General features: G+C 45.9%; 2 protein-coding genes across 2 annotated transcripts in view; both read left to right on the plus strand.

Moving 5' to 3' along the window:
* LOC308378023 (5'-AMP-activated protein kinase subunit gamma-1-like) overlaps positions 1-13,335 on the plus strand; it is a 42,712-nt gene extending 29,377 nt beyond the window's left edge. The window contains exons 6-14 of the mRNA XM_080854823.1: positions 1,985-2,043; positions 5,525-5,570; positions 5,696-5,750; positions 6,539-6,665; positions 9,430-9,595; positions 10,153-10,190; positions 10,403-10,549; positions 11,199-11,292; positions 13,211-13,335. Coding sequence (XP_080710949.1) covers positions 1,985-2,043; positions 5,525-5,570; positions 5,696-5,750; positions 6,539-6,665; positions 9,430-9,595; positions 10,153-10,190; positions 10,403-10,549; positions 11,199-11,292; positions 13,211-13,245 — 767 coding nt within the window. The 3' untranslated portion in view covers positions 13,246-13,335. The remainder of the gene's footprint in view (positions 1-1,984; positions 2,044-5,524; positions 5,571-5,695; positions 5,751-6,538; positions 6,666-9,429; positions 9,596-10,152; positions 10,191-10,402; positions 10,550-11,198; positions 11,293-13,210) is intronic.
* Positions 13,336-16,719: 3,384 nt separating this feature from the next.
* The window catches only part of cox4i1l (cytochrome c oxidase subunit 4I1, like), a gene marked incomplete at its 3' end in the record, with an annotated part of 11,093 nt that continues 7,812 nt past the window's right edge, over positions 16,720-20,000 (plus strand). The window contains exons 1-3 of the mRNA XM_080855228.1: positions 16,720-16,793; positions 17,771-17,870; positions 19,597-19,758. Of these exons, the coding sequence (XP_080711354.1) occupies positions 17,771-17,870; positions 19,597-19,758 (262 nt within the window). The 5' untranslated portion in view covers positions 16,720-16,793. The remainder of the gene's footprint in view (positions 16,794-17,770; positions 17,871-19,596; positions 19,759-20,000) is intronic.

The following is a 20,000-nucleotide window of genomic DNA, read 5'->3' on the forward strand; positions in this document are numbered from 1 at the left end:
TTACCAGGGCTGTTGGTGGATGCAATCAACATTTAAAGAGCCATGATCCAGTGGATAACATCGCTTAGTGGAAACAGACCACTCACAATTGGGTTTTGTCTTGTTTATTTTGCACAAAACTGTAATGGAAACCCACCTACTGGCAATGTCAATTAGAGGGGATGTTATGAGTTATAGAGAAAGAGAGAGAGAGTGTGGTTGTGTGTGTGTGTGTGTGTGTGTGTGTGTGTTCTGGGCTCTGGCTGAGATTTTAATTAAAGAATGTCAGCAGCAGTCTCATCCCCTAATTCCAAGCAGCTCAGTCATCGCTGTTGGCTTCATCAGTCACACCACCGCAGTACACACACACACACACACACACACACACACACACACAGTCAATCAGTCTTTCATACACAAGCTGAAGTGCACACACACTTTTCTGAAATCTCTTTCTTTCACACACACACACACACACACACACACACACACACACACACACACACACATCTGTGTGCACCTAGTTCTCCTCCCTTCCTCCTGTTGTCCGCTGTCAGTGCTCTGCCCACAGTGCTGAGCTCATGGTTAGATTACGACTCATCACTCTCCGTGTATCGCTCTTTCTCTCTCTCCCTCCATTCCTTATCTGGGCCTGCGTCTTGGGAACGAGATATAAATACTCTGCTCCTCTACTTAAGTGAGAGGGAGAAGGGAGAGAGAGAGAGAGATGGGAGAGAGAGAGGAAGATGAAGAGAGAGAGGAAGATGAAGAGAGAGAAGGGAGGGGAAGAGAGAGGAAGAGAGAAAGAGAGAGAGAGAGAAGGTAGAGGAAGATGGAGAGAGAGACAGGAAGATGGAGAGAGAGAGAGAAGGGAGAGGAAGATGGAGAGAGAGACAGGAAGATGGAGAGAATGAGAGAAGGGAGAGGAAGATGGAGAGAGAGACAGGAAGATGGAGAGAGAGAGAGAAGGGAGAGGAAGATGGAGAGAGACACAAAGACAGAGGCCGAGTGTTCATCTCCACCTTCTCTGAACAGCAATCTGTGACACATAAAGCCTGTCAGTTCTGTAGTCTCCTCGGGAACAACACACTGTACTGAAGGACTGTTGGGCACTCTATGAGGCGCTCTCTCTCAGCTGCACTTACTGCACTAACTCAGACCAAGTAGGTCACACACACACACACACACACACACACACACACACACACACAGAAGCCCGCCGGCCCAGTAGATTCCACGAGAGTGACAGTCAGATAGCTCTCTGTAGCTGTTTGCTCTCTGTCTCTCTCTCTGTCTCTTTCTCTCTCTCTCTCAGGGAAAATGTATGTGTCTTGCTTAGGCAGTCCATACTGAGTCTCTCTCTGTGTCTTGACTGTGCTGTTGTCTGCTTATGGCTGATCAAGAGCTGTGTGTGTGTGTGTGTGTGTGTGTGTGTGTGTGTGTGTGTGTGTGTGTGTGTGTGTGTGTGTGTGTGTGTGTGTGTGTGTGTGTGTGTGTGTGTGTGTGTGTGTGTGTGTGTGTGTGTGTGTGTGTGTGTGTGTTGGCCAACATGTTTTTGGTTCAATACCAGCGCTTCTCTCACACATACGTCCACAAACCCATTCACACGTACATCACACAGACAAGAAAACGTCGACAGTCACACATACTTCACCCTGTGTTTGAGCTCAAAGCTGGGTTTAATGGTGAAGTTATCTATAGCAGCTGAGAGAGGAAGGGAGAGAGAACAGCCGCAGCTACTTTGAAAGGCCTCAGCTTACTGAGAAAGCACTCTCTCTATCTCTCTCTTTCTCTCTCTCTCTATCTCTCTCTTTCTCTCTCTCTCAGTGACCCTCATCCCTCTCTTTCTCGCTCTCTCTCTCTCTCTCTCTTTCTCTCTCTCTCTCTCTCTCTCTCTCTCTCTGTCTAATCATAGATGTTGTCTATTGTGTTGGTGGGTGGTCCCCACAGACACTGACTCATGTTTCTGCTAACAGTTTCTCCCGTCTCTCTCCTCTCCGCACAGGAATGCTCACCATCACAGACTTCATCAACATACTACACAGATACTACAAGTCGCCCATGGTATGTCACCTCCCATGGCTTTCTTTCCTGTGTCAAGTCTGTCTGTGTAAAACACACAATATTACTAACCTTTGGGAAAGACCCTTAGATCACCCTCAGATAAGACCTTTTATTGCCTTTTTCCCTCATAGATTACTTTCATTTTGTCATTTCTAAAATAGACAGAGTTGTGCATTCCATTGTCCCCTCACAGAGCACTGCCTGGTGGAACCGTTGAAGAGAGTAGATCTGAGGAAATGTCATCCATTAAGAAATGAGCAACTTCTACATTTTCATTTACATATTAACCATTTTTAATTAAACACAAGCCCCCTCTAGTGGATTAATCAAGTAGCGCAAATGGCTGTGTGATCCCTTTCAACGGTCAAACTTGCAATAACAACAACAGCCACCACCCAGTCACATGTCTTGTCATAGCTAGGCCTCCCGTATAACACTAAAGCTAGTTGATCCACATTCACTGTCATGGTCTGAAAGCTGAACAGCAAGCTATCATGTGGTACAGGAGTGGTCCCTTTCAGAGAACCCCAGACAGAGGAAACAAACACCCACTGAATAAAGCCGACAGCTGATGCAGTCTGTGATTTTAGCTAAAGGTTGTTAATATTTGAGTTAAAATGACTACCCCTCCATACGTGGACCAGATTAGGTGGAAATGTTTATGGTTGGGTGTGACCCACTATGTTTATATCCCATTTACATTTACAGCGCCGGACTGTGTATGAACACTGGAGCTTTTTTTGAGCATCTACACTGAACGGAGAGCTAGAGCAATTAGATACATTTAAAACGTCATGCAGGCAGAGGGACTGCAGTGAGAACTGGACTCTTTTACCCTGCTGAATCTAACCAACTGATTTTACCTCAAAAACTAAAGTACTGTCGAGCACTTTTAAGTCATCAAGAAAGAGGTGTACACACGCGTGGGTCTAAAGAAATGCCAGTTGTGTGTGTGTAGTAGTTGTATCAGAATTATGGAGTGCTGCCAGATGATGTTATCGTGTTGAGACCCAGTCCCTTGCACGGATGCTAAAAGCAGCTCCTCCAAGTCATCGGGTGGCTTAAGCAGAGCTGCAATTACAGAGGAAATGATGGATGGTCCCCATTATGTAATCAATGGCAGGGTTGTCCTCGGCTGCCTAATGTCTGAATTTAATTTGTCATGAAGCGCGTTGACTGGCGGAGCCTGAGCCTGAGGCGCGTCCTGGCCGTCACGGTTGTTTGTTCACAGGCGGGCGTTAGCAGCCTAACCAACAGCAGCTGACAGATTGCACCACCCTCCACACATGCGTGATAGTCTTTTACACGCCAGCGGATCCACGGACGGCTGCATCGCCTAGATCTCATCCACTCCCATCAGCACTGACATGCAGGGAGGGAGGGAGGGAGAGAGAGGGGGAGGGAGGGAGGGAGGGAGGGAGGGAGGGAGGGAGAGAGGGAGGGAGAGGGAGAGAGAGGAAGGGAGAGAGAGAGAGAGAGAGGGAGGGAGGGAGAGAGCGAGGGAGGGAGGGAGGGAGCGAGAGATGGATTTTAAGAGAGAAGGATTGAGAGAGCGCAGAAGCACAGTCAGATAAAGGTGGCATACTCATACATGCACCTATGAAACCAGGGCTGCCATTAGAGGGCTTTACAGGGACGGGAAGTGACTTCCCAGGATGCAGTGCGACATCCTGTGGAAAGATCTGCATATTCACAAGCTCCATATGTGTGTTCAGGCACGTGTGTGTCTATCGCATTATTCTTAGTAGAATGATGTCAATCCATAAACACCTGCATTCTTAATAGTGCACAGGGGTTAATTTCATTAAAATGTGCCACCCATCCATATAAGCACTCCACCACTTGGGATCTTACCACTGCCGCTTTGCATCTTTCCTTCTTTTCCTCTTCGTCTCTATCCCCTCTCACTCTCCCCTCCTCTCCTCTCCTCTCTGCTCCAGCTGCTACCCAACAAATCCACCTAATATCTGCTGTCCATCAGGAGGCCACTTTCTCTCCCTTAGTTCTAACTCCATGTCTCTCTCCATCTCTCTTTCTTTCTCTCTATCTCTCCCTCTCTCTCTCCATCTGTCTCTCTCTCTCTCTCTGTCTCCTACTATTTTGGGTGGTGTGTTTTTAGCCCAGAGCTTGCGTCACTGTCTAACGAGGCAGGAGCCAGTTCAGTCAGCCCCTTTGGTTATACTTGCCATTGCAGAAGAAGACAAACAGCTAGGTCCCTCCACCTGTGATGTGTGGACTGAGGGGGGAACTGATCTTATCAGTTTTGTTTTCATAGTGGTATTGATTAGAATTGATTAGAATGCTTTGTAGTGGTGGTAATATTCTGGCATGGGGAGAATGAGTTTGAAATGTAACCCTTAACAACCTCCCCCACAGTTAGCCCGTCAATACCCAATCAGTTTGGCATCACCCATTGTTGATGAGGGATTTCTGGGTACAACTGGCTTTCTGGTCTTTTCAGAGCAGTCACATGACTTTTATTACCCTTGGTCAGAGGGGCAGAAGGAGCATGTGCAATGGATAATTGCCCTTCACAGAAAGTTCTGTTAAGTTATTGTCATAATGTAAATATGGCATTCATTGAGTTTCTATATAGTACTCATGTAGCCTCCACTTTCCCCTTTCATTAACAAGCAAGCGAAAAATGGAAGAAAAAAATCTAATATTAATACTTCCGTCATGTCTATGAAGTATCCAGACATTGAAGCTGCAGTGGTGAAGATATGGAATGTAAATGGTATGATGTCAATATGACTCTTTACTGTGTATTTACAGCTGCAGTCACGCTAACCTCCCGCGTGAAAAATAGGCTCCACGCTGATATACTAGGCAACTGGTGTCTTAAGCACTGCTCGTGTGTGAAAAATAGGCTCCACGCTGATATACTAGGCAACTGGTGGCTTAAGCACTGCTCGTGTGTGAAAAATAGGCTCCACGCTGATATACTAGATAACTGGTGGCTTAAGGGCTGCTCGAGGCTTGCGTCTCCCACAGGCAGTGTGCATGCTCTAACCTGTTAACGCCAAATGAAACTGAACGGCTAACGCAGCCGCAACACAACAGCTAACGCAGCGACAGCGCACATGCAACACAACTCAAGCAGTGTGAAACTGGCCTAACTGTTGGTGCAGTACAAGCTTTACGGCTCTTGCCCTGTTGTGTTCTGTCAGCACGTCTACACCTCCGTAGGCCACATGAGTCGGCTCTGACCGCAGAAACATCCTCAGGTTACTCAGTGCCCTTGTGACATCGCATAGGTCATAAATTGTAAACTTGGCCACTGTTATCATTCAGCGCACTATACACTCTTCGTGACCCCACCTTGTTTATAGATTAGGCCTTGCTTGTGAGTGTGTTCGTGTGTGTGTGTGTGTGTGTGTGTGTGTGTGTGTGTGTGTGTGTGTGTGTGTGTGTGCCTTGCTTATGTAGTTGATACGGCGTAACTATCTCTGTTTGCTCTTCTCTCTGTGTCATCTTTCAGGTACAAATCTACGAGCTGGAGGAACATAAAATCGAGACGTGGAGAGGTAAGGAGCATCAGTGGGCTGCCATGACTGCTTGAACTTTTATTGAAATGCGATGATGTAATCTCTTTTTCGGATCTTTTGACTCTGTGATGCTTACATACTGCTGTCTTCATTCTCTTCCCCAGAGCTCTATCTACAAGAGACATTTAAGCCTTTAGTGAACATATATCCAGATGCAAGGTAAAAATTTTACTTTTTCTTTCTTTAAGATGGTGGAATAGTTGTTTAGCTTCGTTGTGAAGCATGAGGAGGGTGTAGTTTTTGTTTTGTTTAAACCCTCTGCTGTGTGTCGTGTGGATCTGACTTCTCACGACGTCATGGTGTGAGTTATGCTCTGGCGCCTCACTACTAGTTTTATGTGCGCAGCCTCCAGATTTCCCCAGGGAGACTGTAAACCATTTTATCCCCTCGCCCTGATGAGTTCACCCCACTCTCCGCCTCCCAGACCGAGCCAGCCTCCATTTTCAGCGCCCTGAATAATTCATGCAGTTACCTTGACAGAAATCTCCTCAGGACTTCAGCTCTTCTCTCCTCAGCTACCTCAGGGTTCCACACAGCTACCTCAGGGTTCCACACAGCTACCTCAGGGTTCCACACAGCTACCTCAGGGTTCCACACAGCTACCTCAGGGTTCCACACAGCTACCTCAGGGTTCCACACAGCTACCTCAGGGTTCCACACAGCTACCTCAGGGTTCCACACAGCTAGCAGCTAGTCGCTTGTCTTTGTGTAGGCCTGTAGGGATTGTTCTGGGGTTGTTTTGTTTTGTTGATAATGCTAATGCTATTGTTAATATAGACGTGGCTTTGGCTCTTAAACAGTGGGTGGCACACATGCCTCGCTCTGTGATGCTGCAGACAGTGTCTCACTTATGTAAGCGGAGGAATCATGCTCGGGCAGGAATGTCATGTTCTTCAACATATATATCTTTGTGTGTGTGTGTGTGTGTGTGTGTGTGTGTTCTGCAGCATATTTGATGCTGTGTATTCGCTGATCAAAAACAAGATCCACCGGCTGCCCGTGATCGACCCGGTCAGTGGGAACGCACTTTACATCCTCACCCACAAGAGGATCCTCAAGTTTCTCCAGCTCTTTGTGAGTCCCTCGCCTTCTGCACTGATCTGGTCCCAGCTCTTACACATACTGTAATATCAGCACTCCTACAGCCTACTACACCATGTTTCAACATTAGGATCAAAACCCCTGTCTTTGTCCAGTCGGGAGGTTTGCCATATTTCCTCATTTTGCCTAACCCTCATTTATTTATTTGTGCTAGGCCTACCATTCCTTTACCAACTCCCTTTGTATCATTTCTACTTAGATGGCTGGACTCCATATGTTTTTAATATGAATTAATTGAAAATTATATATTTGATATAGTATTTCATTAAGTCTACCTTATCTCTAGCACTCTAGCACAGATGTTTTGGAAAACAATGCTCTAGTGTATGTGTGGTAGTTAATGTATGAGAAGCATCCACTGGTTTCTAAAACACTCTCAACCAAACCAGTGTAGCTGAGGTCAAGGCCCTTTCTTTAGTTGTAAGCCTGTGGGATATTTTAGCACGCCAAGATGCTACCACCAGTGCCATTCCATCTGCATAATCTTTCATACAAACAAGCGCTGAGCCGGTGCTTCCATCTGCTGGACTGATGAGGAACTGCATAGTGGTGAAATGGAATGGTTTAGTAGTAGTAGTAGTGGTAGTCCTTTAAAGTGAAAGTCCTCTCTATGGCAGAGGTGGTGTAGACACACACACTTTGAAATCCACCTCTGCATTTAACCCATCCAGGGAAGTGACACACACACAGTGAAGTGAGGTTACACACTAACCCGGAGCAGTGAGCTGCCTTTGGGGGCGCCCCGGGGAGCAGTGATCGGGGTTAGGTGCCTTGCTCAAGGGCACTTCAGCTTTATTGTTACAGCACAAGTTTCTGCCTGCCTTGGCTGTTCACCTTATTCATTGATTAATATATGTTTAAGTACGCAGCAGTTTGGGTACCATTGTTGAATCATGACTGCAAAAAACAACTTTTTCCCCTTCTTTTCTGTTATCCTGTGACAAATATGATCTGCTGTTGTGATGCAGACATGCAGGATGTCCTCATTATACTGCGCGTAAGTAGGGATGCACCTATCCACTTTTTTCACCTCTGATACCGATACCGATATCTGAGGTTTAGTATCGGCCGATACCGATCCGATACCGATATAAAAAAACAGCGCGTGATCCTACATATGTGAGTGTCTGCAATGAGAATGGGGACTAATTAGCACTGCACTGAATTACTTTAACATTTTATTGCTACACGATAACAATTACACAACTAATATTACTCGATACATATAATTGTACAAGGCAACATGAATCTCATTCATAGCTCATCCAGTCGAAATCTCAACTAAATCTCCGCTTAGCATGCTAATCGCTACTAATAGCAACGTGCACTCATAATACACTACCTATATATATAAACATAAAAAAAATATATATATATTTTTTTTTTTAATTGTCACCGATACCCGATCTAGAAATGTCTTCAATATCGGTACCGATACAAATATCGGATCCGTGCATCCCTACGCGTAAGCATGTTAGCATGTAAGTCACGACAGACCTTGACTGATCGCTCTCCTTGGGTGATCCCTCCACTTAAAGAAAATCAGTGAAAGGAGTGCCTAAAGATGTACTGATGAAAAGGGACTCATAAAAAGATACTGGATGATTGGGGGGGGGGGGGGGGGGGCTGGGCTGCTGCGGTGTGTGAGGGAGGGAACAGTTGAAAAGGAAGAGAGAAAGAGGCAGAGGAGAAAGAGGGCAGGTGAAAGCAAAAGAAGGAGACAGACAGGCAGACAGACGGACCGACAGACAGACGGACAGACAGACGGACGGACGGACGGACAGACAGACAGACAGGCGTCTCTGCGTGACTCTGAGGGAGGATTAGAGTAATCCATCTGACTGCTGCGCTCTGTTCAGTCTCTCTCTCTCTCTCTCTCTCTCTCTCTCTCTCTCGCTGTCTCTCTCCAGTCTCTCATTACACAGCAGTCTGGTGGCCATCACAGTCACTAGACACAGAGCTGTGTGTGTGTTTGGGATGTGTCTGAGACACGTGTCCTAATGCCATCTTTATGCCTACCCAGTGTAATCTCAGAGGGGGGAAATAGCATGGCAACCTTCCTAATTGACACAAAGATCCCAGGGATATTGTATCCTTGGCTCTTTCTGGGTCTGGTTGCAACCCGCACACACCGAACACACACATACACACACGCTGTGAGCCCCACTGACAGGCCTGAGGTCTGATTATGTCTGTTGCCTGTGGTAACATCACACATATGCTTTTGTAATGCTGCCCTCTCTAAGAGGAGAGAGACCGGCCAGAGCTATTCTGCTCGACTCTCAGCTCTGGTAACATAACAAGCTTCTGACATGACAGGATCCATGTCTGATTAACATTAAGATAGTTGACTTCTTTTCTTAATTAGAAGCAACACTAAATTGTAATGCTCTGCCAAGCTGTGTTTAACTTTGTGGATGAGACTGAAGTGAGTCTGAGGCAGCATCACTCTGTAGACACTCAATTCTGTACCTGAAACCATTCATCTGTGGTGTGGCTTTTGGCGCCATCTTGTGGTCACAAAAGATGGCAAAATATTGTTCCTTGGAAATAGGGTATAATCTCAGTCACTGTCGCCTACTTTACATGATGTTTATATGGTTCTTCATGCTTGTTGGATTTGCTTATTACTCTGCAGGAAGGTCAATGTAAAGTCGGTTTAATGAAACGGGGGGGTGTAGAAATATAAGCGAGGGTATTGTGTGTGAATTGAGTGGTGTTCTCCTCGGCCTTGCAGGTGTGTGAGATGCCAAAGCCAGCCTTCATGAAGCAGACGCTGGGCGAGCTGGGCATCGGCACCTACAGCGACATCGCCTTCATCCACCCCGACACGCCCATCATCAAAGCCCTCAGCCTCTTCGTGGAGCGCCGCGTCTCCGCCCTGCCTGTCGTCGACGATTCAGGTGGGCAGTGCCAGTCCCAGGCTGGGTATGCTCTATGAGGGGAGTGGGCGGGTAGAGCCAATCCCAGGCTGGGAATGCTCTATGAGGGGAGTGGGTGGGTAGTGCCAATCCCAGGCTGGGAATGCTCTATGAGGGGAGTGGGTGGGTAGTGCCAGGCTGGGTATGCTCTATGAGGGGAGTGGGTGGGTAGTGCCAATCCCAGGCTGGGAATGCTCTATGAGGGGAGTGGGTGGGTAGTGCCAGGCTGGGTATGCTCTATGAGGGGAGTGGGTGGGTAGTGCCAGTCCTAGGCTGGGTATGCTCTATGAGGGGAGTGGGTGGGTAGTGCCAGGCTGGGTATGCTTTATCAGGGGAGTGGGTGGGTAGTGCCAGGCTGGGTATGCTTTATCAGGGGAGTGGGTGGGTAGTGCCAGGCTGGGTATGCTTTATCAGGGGAGTGGGTGGGTAGTGCCAGGCTGGGTATGCTTTATCAGGGGAGTGGGTGGGTTAAGTGATGTGTTGGATGTTGTTTCTCATGCCTCTCATTTGTCCCCCCCCCCCCCCCCCTCTCCCAACAGGAAAAGTGGTTGATATTTATTCCAAGTTTGATGTCATAGTAAGTACTCTTTTTTTTGCTGGACTTTTATTTTTCATTTTAGTATATTCATGTCTACAAAAATGTATTTCGTAGTAAATAACATTTATTTTGCTGTGGTTGTGTATATATGGGTGTGTTGTGACAAATCCTGCTGCATTGTTTGTGTGTGTGTATGTGTGTGTGTGTCTCTGTGTGTGTGTGTGTGTGTGTGTGTGTGTGTGTGCATGCAGAACCTTGCTGCTGAGAAGACCTATAACAACTTGGACATCAGTGTGACTCAGGCCCTGAGGCATCGCTCACAGTATTTTGAGGGGGTGATGAAGTGCAACCTTATGGAGACTCTGGAGACCATCGTGGACCGCATAGTCAAAGCCGAGGTTAGGAATGAAACACACACACACACACACACACACACCCTAACAGACACATACACAGACAAATGTATACACATACATACAAACACAGACCATCACTGGCTCCATAGTCAAAGCTGAGGTTAGGAATGAAACACACACACACACACACACACACACACTCTTGCTGTTAAGGACGCACACACACAATTGAGCTCTTATAGAGTCATGACCTTCATTTCTTTCTCCGAGGACACACTGCACCTGTACTGTTATGTTTGTCTTCTGTCCACCTCTCATCTCTGTCCTTGTCCGTCCTCTTGTCTTCTGTCCACCTCTCATCTCTGTGCCCTCTCTCCGTCCTCTTGTCTTCTGTCCACCTCTCATCCGTGTCCTTGTCCGTCCTCTTGTCTTCTGTCCACCTCTGATCTCTGTGCCCTCTCTCCGTCCTCTTGTCTTCTGTCCACCTCTCATCTCTGTCCTTGTTCGTCCTCTTGTCTTCTGTCCACCTCTCATCTCTGTGCCCTCTCTCCGTCCTCTTGTCTTCTGTCCACCTCTCATCTGTGTCCTTGTCCGTCCTCTTGTCTTCTGTCCACCTCTCATCTGTGTCCTTGTCCGTCCTCTTGTCTTCTGTCCACCTCTGATCTCCGTGCCCTCTCTCCGTCTCCTCTAGGTACACAGGCTGGTGGTGGTGGATGAGAATGCCAGTATCGCGGGCATCGTGTCCCTGTCGGACATCCTGCAGGCCCTGGTTTTGACCCCGGCAGGTATAAACGCCCAGCTCTCTTAACCCCTCTCTCTCCCCACCCTGGACCGCCAGCACAACCCCCTTCCCCCCACCACCACCACCACCCTACAATGGCAGCTCAGGTAGGCCTGCGGCCTCCCTCCCTCTCTGGGTCTTGCAACCCCCGGCCTGCTGGTGTGTGGTGGGGTGTGTCTGGAGGTGTTGGCTGACTAAAACCACTAATATTGCAGCCTGGTCTTTGAGACGGTGTTGTTAAAGTGTGGCATCAGGAATACATGTTTGTGTTGACTTGTGTAGTGTGTGTGTTTGTGTGTGCGTATGTGTGTGTGTCTATTGTATGTTTTTGTGTGGGTGTGTTTCTTTGTTTGTCTCTGTGTCTGTCCTTTTGTGCATGTCTCTGTGTCCATCCGTATTCGATGCGTTTTGTTTTGTTTTGTCTAGCTTGTGTTTTGGGTGTGTTGTGTCCCTGCCCGTGTTAATTACATTTGTTTTCTTTCTGGTGTGATGGCTGTCTCTGTTCTCTGTGTGTGTGTGTGTGTGTGTGTGTGTGTGTGTTTGTGTGTTTGTGTGTGTGTGTGTGTGTGTGTGTGTGTGTGTGTGTGGCTGCGTGTGTAGTTGGGAGGTCTGGGGGTGTTCTTGCAGTAAGGATGATTAATTGATGTTAGCAGGCACTCCCCCTGTTCATGCTGACACTCACCAGCCACTTCATATCCACCCCCTCCCTCCTTCTCTCTCTCTCCCTCACTCCTTCATATCCTCCACCTCCCTCCTTTCTCTTCCTCTCCCTCTCTCCTTCATATCCACCCCCTCCCTCCTTCTCTCTCTCTCCCTCACTCCTTCATATCCTCCACCTCCCTCCTTTCTCTTCCTCTCCCTCTCTCCTTCATATCCACCCCCTCCCTCCTTCTCTCTCTCTCCCTCTCTCCTTCATATCCACCCCCTCCCTCCTTTCTCTTCCTCTCCCTCTCTCCTTCATATCCACCCCCTCCCTCCTTCTCTCTCTCTCCCTCACTCCTTCATATCCTCCACCTCCCTCCTTTCTCTTCCTCTCCCTCTCTCCTTCATATCCACCCCCTCCCTCCTTCTCTCTCTCTCCCTCACTCCTTCATATCCTCCACCTCCCTCCTTTCTCTTCCTCTCCCTCTCTCCTTCATATCCACCCCCTCCCTCCTTCTCTCCCTCTCCCTCTCTCCTTCATATCCACCCCCTCCTTCCTTTCTCTCCCTCACTCCTTCATATCCACCACCTCCCTCCTTTATCTTTCTTTCCCTTGCTTCTTCATATCCACCTCCTTCCTTTCTCTCCCTCTCCCTCACTCCTTCATATCCACCACCTCCCTCCTTCCTCCCTCTCCCTCATTCCCCCATCTCTGAGTCTTTCTCCCTGCTTTCTCTCCCTCTCTTTCTCTTTCTCTCTGACTCCTGTCTGTCTCTCTTCTCTGACTCCTCTCTGATCAGTCTGTAGTCATCATCACTCAGGTGTGTGTTTGGTCAGTCTGCGGTGGGAGCAGCTTGTTCTTAATCTCCTCTTGGGACTGTGCCCCGACCAAATGTGTGGGGTGGGTGGGTTGGTAGGTAGGTTTCTGGTTTCTGGGTACAAAGCCAGAGTTCACTCAAGGGATGCTTGAGAGCGACAGTCCCATACCTGACTACAAATACACACTGCTCTGGGTCATTACGATGACCTTTGGGTTTGTGTGTGTTCTCTCGGGTACGGGGAGCGATGCAAAGAGGTGTGTGTTTGGCACGTCTCCTTTGGTTTGTTTGTGGGGTCTTGGTTATAGTAGAGAGTTGTCTCTATTGATGTGTGTGTGTGTGAGTTACTGAATGTCTTCAATCTCTGTTTGTGTGTGTGTGTGTGTGTGTGTGCGTGTGTGTCTCTGTGAGTTACTGAATGTCTTCAATATCTGTGTGTGTGTGTGTGTGTGTGTGTTGCAGGACTGGAGAAGCGTAAAGAGACTGTGGTGGAATAAGGATCATGCCGCTGCCACCTGTTGAGTTGCACCAGCTGCCGGAGCTGGAGTGGGCACAGCCCTCCCCTACAGCCGGGGTGGCGCAGCGGGCATGAGTGTGGGAGGGGGGCAGGGGGGGTGATGTAGGCATGGAGCGGAGCGCCGGACAGGGCAGCAGCAGGTTGGTCCGGTGGGGTGGGGGGCATCAGGTGGACCACCAAAGATTGCTTTTCAATGACCAGTAGGGCTACGGGATCAGTTTTACCTCTCTGCTTGCCATGTCCCTCTTTTCTCTCTCTATCTCTCTTTCTCTCCCTGTATCTCTCTTTCTCTTCCCTGTATTCTGCCTGTTTTACAGAGATTATATGCCACCGTAACTGTGTGTCTTGCGTGTGTGAGACGCAGAGCATTGGGCTGTTTCTGTCTGTGATGTACACTCAGAAGAGGACGAGAGAGTTTGAAACATATCTTTATCTGACATGGATAGGTTCTGTCTTTACCGGGGACGTGTGCCGTCACCGGTGAGCACCACGCTTGTCCGCTCGCCCCTCCTGCACAGGATGTGCGTCGGCAGAACCTTCGGCGGACTGGCGCTTTATTTTGCACCAATTGAGGAAACACTGCATTCTTTTCTTTTCTGAATATTATCAGACTACCCTTTAACCTGTCATGATGTTATACCCTCAGTCCACCTCTGGGATTGAAACCTACTAGCCCCCTCCTACCCCGCTAGGACATGAAAGCTTAGGGGCGGAGCCTATTCGTAAGTCTGTCATTTGTGCCTTTTGCTGCCCCTCTGTCGTTGTTGTCGTGGCGACGTGAGCGAGAGTGCACAAATGAGAGTGTTGAAGGTGTACTCAAAGTGACGTGAATGTGAGCATATCTACAAAACAAATAAATGAACCAAAACATAATCCAGCAATGGATTGGTTGACTTTATATTTTGTTGCTTTATATGAGTTTTTTTTTTGTTTCCTTCAGTTTTCTATAAGGACTTGAGTTTTAATCTGTGCTCTTTTTGTTTTGGATTACTGATGCTGTAAAGGGTTAGAATCAGAGCTTTATTTATTTATATTTAACAGAGATCCTTTTTTTTTTTGAATGAGTAATAATTTACATACAGTAGGAAAAACAATATTATGCCTGTTGCCCCTATGCATAACTGTGGTGCGACGTGACGACGGATCATGTTGCTCAATGCAGTTGAAAATTACAGCTGCTCCCTACAGACCTGCATTTTTTGTTTTGTTTGTCTGTTTGTTTGTTTGTTTGTTTGTTTGTTTGTCTGTTTGTTTGTTTGTTTGTTTTTGTTTCCTCCTGCCGCCAGAGGCATGCAAGTCGTCTGTACTGCTCCTTACCTTATCAGTCGTACTGTACATAAAAGAGCTCCTACTGAGAAAAAAAAAGAAAGAAATCTATAAGTGCCAGACAAAAAGGTCTATTTTTCTGTGTATTACTTTGTTAAATCATGTTGTTTGTAATATTTCAGATTTTTTTGTGTGTGTGTCATTTTTACCGTGGGTGCGTGCGTGATGTGTATGCACCCCGAAGAGGGTTCCCAGAGCGGAACACAACTGGCATGGGACCTGTTTGGGAACAACGCTTATGTTCTGTACATTTCTTTTGGAAGGAGAAAATAAATTCTACTACTGAATGCCTTGTCTCTTTTTTTTCAATTCTTACTATGTATATTATAGGGTCCCATTCATTAATTTGTGATTTCAGTACATGCTTAGAGAAACGGGGACAATTATCCTATTTTCAATTCATTTTGAAACTCAGTAACAAAAAAAAAAAGCTGCACACACACACACGGGACAGCTGGAGGACCCTGAGGGGCTGTTAACTGACTGACAAAAAAGTCTATTAAATTAGCAATGTGGATTGTACGTTTAAACCACTCTTCATACTTGTGTAAGCTGGAGCATTTTCTATTAAAGTTAATTCAATTAGAAGTTATGTCTTAGTTGGGATTTTATAAATTACATTTAGTTCATCTAGGACTTCTCTTGTTAGTTAAGTTATTGGAAATACATCAATGTAAACGGATGTTGACATGTTATGATTTTGGAGGATCAGGGAAGTGACGGGAGAGTTTTGGAAAGTTGAAGACTGAGAAGTGATCCATTAAACTGTTAAAGAGCATCCTTGTCTCCCTCCAGTTCGTCTGTTTAATAAGTGAGGATTTCACCTAAACGAACCCAACACAAAAGGTTACACTTGTATTAAATAAGGATTGTGGATTGTACCTTTGTACAACTCTCTCTACCTGTCTCACTAGCAGGTACAAAGGTCAGGCCCATCAAGACTTACTGTAGGCTACCTACTATAGCCTACATTTCAAGGCTCTAATCTTATAGCAAAAACCTGGGCTGAGATAAAGTCGCGCAGTCGTAATCTGTCTTGAGATGGGCAGAGTGCCATTACGGGGTGGGGAAGAAACGGAGCAAGGAAATTACCTAGGTAAACTTGTTTATGCTGTGGATGAATTCAGTATGGATATTCAGTATGAGTTATATCATACTCTCATAAACATTGCGTATACACTCTAAATTGATCAATATATATATATATATATATATATATATATATGAGATATACACTCTTATGTGATCATATGCATTTACATCACATCGTATGTCACAGGGTATTCTTTATCCCGTACAATGTAAAAGTTGCGTTTCAACGAATGACTGCCATCTAGTGTTGGTAACTCGAATGCATTCAGACAGCACTGAAAGTTGTCACTGGCAACTGACAGAGGACCCAGGATCACGAGCGCTATGACGGAAACCCTGCGGCTTGAACATGAACTGATTACCGAAACTCAATTTGTATGACACCATGGAGCTGAAAACCGACCTATGACATCAAATGCATATACTCTCGCCGTGAGAGCAATCATTACGACATGTGTATGTCACACGTATCTCCATTCAAAAGTAATCAGATTTTAGACACATCAGAATGCAGTTATTTTATGTATGTATGTTTTATTATGTCTGTATTTTTTATATTTAGTCACACAATGACAGAATGTTAGACCTTATGGGCACCTGTGATCACAACACACAGCACAAGAACATCAATGTTCCTGCTCTTTAACCCGAATCAAAATTATTGTCGAAACAAGTCTGCAAACAGGTTCGGGTCATCAGGAGTGTTACTTCCTTATATTGAGGAAATGCCGAAAGGGCTCTACGTCTCCATTTCCACCTATTGTGTTATGAAATGTTCATAAATAGAATAGCTTAATGGTGTAACTGTACAGATATTCCTCATCCATATTACCCATTAAAATCACATTTCTGTGTGATGTGACAGCTTGCACGTAGCCTACTATGCACATCTATGTACATCATAAGGGAGATACCCCCTGCTAGATTCATACCATAGCGGGAGTGGACTGGTTCCTGGAATCTTCTGATTGGTCCGTTCAGCTGATAGCTAGGACACCTGACTTAACATATTGACGCGCATACATAAATGATCCATGCCGTAGCCATCCGAAGGCACGTAGGCAACTTGTTGAGACTGAGAACTGACAATTTTACAATAACTTGACCAAGGTAGGCTAAATGCCTTGAAATTGATATTTGAATGAGTGTGTTATATGATATTCCACTAACCCTGTCATCCTAAAATAGAATAATTAAGAAAAACAATGCAGGCTTGAGACGTCTCCTGGTGTAACCTGAAATAACCTTGCGAGGATGATGCGTGTATTTTAGCCCAGATAAAGTCTGCATGGCTAATATTGCGTTGAATGTTAGCCTAGACTTTCAGTCGTTATTTTATAGACTGCATGTAAATTACTTGACTTTTTGTGTAAATAATGATCTATTCGAATAGTCTGTCTTGTTTCTGTAGTTTGTTTCTTGAATTTTCTTTAAGTCGGACAATTCAACCGTGATATTTAAAATGTTTCAACTGTAGTATTAGTTAAAACGAAGGATACGATATAATGGTAATTGGTTTCGTTTTATTTGCCTTGCGTCCTCTTGTTGATTTCTGCATCAGAGCAGCCAGCTAAATCCTTGCTGCGCCCCATCGCAGTCACAATTTTAGCAAGCATAGCATGTCTGGGTCTGTAAGCTACGTGACAGACCAAACAGCAGCAACATTTATTTGCGTATTTGACCTTCAGCCGGTGTGAAAACAGCCCAGGAGCTTTCTTCAGTAATTAATTCATTTTGAGGGGTGTCGAGTCTGACAGTTTTCCACCAACTTATTTTTGTACTGTCTGCTGCCGCCCTTCAAATTATACGCAGTTACTGATGAAAGGCTTGGGAGAGGCAACGGATTTACGCAAATTAATGTCGCCTTAGTAATAGACAACTTGAAATAAAAGTGTTTTATTTTTTGGGGGGTGAGGGTATTACTTCTCAGTTTGGAGCCTTTGAGACTTTATTGATTAGTTCGTATCAGACCTAATCAGAGGCTTCTCACATCAATTTGATTTACACATATGGGTGGTGACCAAGGGCAGTGTGTATGTGCTATCATTGGGACTACTGGGGGATAATCTTCTGAATAACTGTTGCAGATGCTGACATCTCGAGCACTGATCCGGGGGTTGCAGTCCAGTCTCTGGAGAGGGAGAGGTGTGTCCAGCACCAGTGCCCTGCAGGCAGGCCATGGCAAAGGTAATGACGCCCATATGTTTAAAAGTAACACTATGCAACTATTTTACACTTTTTGATGTATGGTTTTATAGGCAGATGGTTTTGGGGCCATCCTCAAATTCATTTTGATAGCATATGGTCATGTCAAGGACAGATAAACACCTGTGTCTTTCCCACTAGCCATACAGGATATGCCCAATGTAGTTCTGTGTTGCGGGCTGGAACACCCTGCAAAAATGGAAGAAAATCTTTCACAGCATGACATTGCCAGCTATACTGCCAAAAGACATAAGTTAGTGTTTTTGGCAAGCTTTTATCAGTGTCAGCTGGGCTGTTAGTGGTGTTTGCAAGGTTTTTTGCATACCTCTTAGGTAGTTGGCTTGCTAGTTTTGGAACAGAACTCCTTATTGCTGCTTTAAAAGGTACACATACTAGGCTATGGCACTGGAAGCCTTTCAGCATCCACCAGTGCACACATCATAGTACTTGGCACTAGAGAGCACTGTAGAGTGAAAGTGGTCCCTAAATAAAAATTGTGTCCTCCGCTTGTGTGTGTGTGTGTGTGTGTGTGTGTGTGTGTGTGTGTGTGTGTGTGTGTGTGTGAGTGAGTGTGTGTGTGTGTGTGTGTGTGTGTGTGTGTGTTTGTGTGAGTGTCTGGTGTGTGTGTGTGTGTGTGTGTGTGTGTGTGGTGTGTGGTGTGTGTGTGTGTGTGTGTGTGTGTTTGTGTGTGTGTGTGTGTGTGTGTGTGTGCGTGCGTGAGAAAAAGAACGAGTGAGTGGAGAGACAGAGAGAGAGAGAGAGTGGAGTCTTGCTGGCTTGTTTCCCTGCTAATTGAATGCAATCTACAAGGCTTTCAAAATATGAAATGAAATAGTGGCTGGATGTTTTATGATGTAGGACATTATTGTGCCAAGTGCAGTAACCCTCAAGGACACAAACAGTATAGTAATTAGACACACAGACAGACACAAACAGTATGGAAATCAGACAGACAGACAGACAGACAGACACAAACAGTATGGTAATCAGACAGACAGATAGACAGACAGACAGACAGACAGACACAAACAGTATGGTAATCAGACAGACAGACAGACAGACAGACAGACAGACAGACAGACAGACAGACAGACAGACACAGTATGGTAATCAGACAGGCAGACAGACAGACAGACAGACAGACAGACAGACAGACTTTATCAAAGTGTATCCATACTGCTGTGGCCAGCACAAGTGGCCACTAGAGCACTTTTAAATGAAAGGTTTTACAGTATGCATACCCTCTATCTATAAAACTAAACTAACTTAAGAATAGGACCGCAGACTACAGTATGCTACAGCAAGATACAAGTTGGCAGTGTTATTACATGCTGTGTAATAGACATATTTAAATTGGCTGACATTCTGTATACACATACAGACATACATACAGTAATTCATACGTGCAAACATATACGGAAAGACACTTCATGAATGTGGGTGTGTGTATGTGTGTGTGTGTGTGCTCTTGTGCGTGTGTGTGTGTGTGTGTGTGAGTGCAAACATATATACGGAAAGAGACACTTACACTGTCAGATAACTAAGATTTTGGCGCAGCCTTAGATGCTGACCATACTCTTGGCCGTGTTGTTTTGTTTCCCAGCTGTGGACATGATGGACTGCACTGTGTGTGTGTGTGTGTGTGTGTGTGCATGTGTGTGTGTGTGTGTGCTGACCATACTCTTGGCCGTGTTGTTTTGTTTCCCAGCTGTGGACATGATGGACTGCACTGTGCCGCAGTATAACAACCGTCTGGACACCCCGCTCCCCGACGTCCCGTTTGTGACCGTCCTGGACGCCGGGCAGGAGAAGCTCAAGGAGAAGGAGAAAGGACCGTGGTCAAGCCTCAGCAAGGAGGAGAAGCTTGCATGTAAATTCACCCAAACATCCATAATAAAAACAAGGCTCTCTGATAAACTGGTTTAGTTAATGAGGCCACGGAAAAAGGGGTCAAATATTTTTAACCAGTCAAACAATACGCATACAATCCATAGTATTTCCATCATACATGGAGAATGAAACAATTGTCTCGAAATATTTTAGTGTCTGATCTTGCACAGTACTAAGGATAAATAACTTGAATCAATCTGACAAGGGAAGACATGGGGGGCA

This window comes from Sprattus sprattus (genome assembly GCF_963457725.1).
Source record: "Sprattus sprattus genome assembly, chromosome: 17".
Lineage (NCBI taxonomy): Eukaryota > Metazoa > Chordata > Actinopteri > Clupeiformes > Clupeidae > Sprattus > Sprattus sprattus.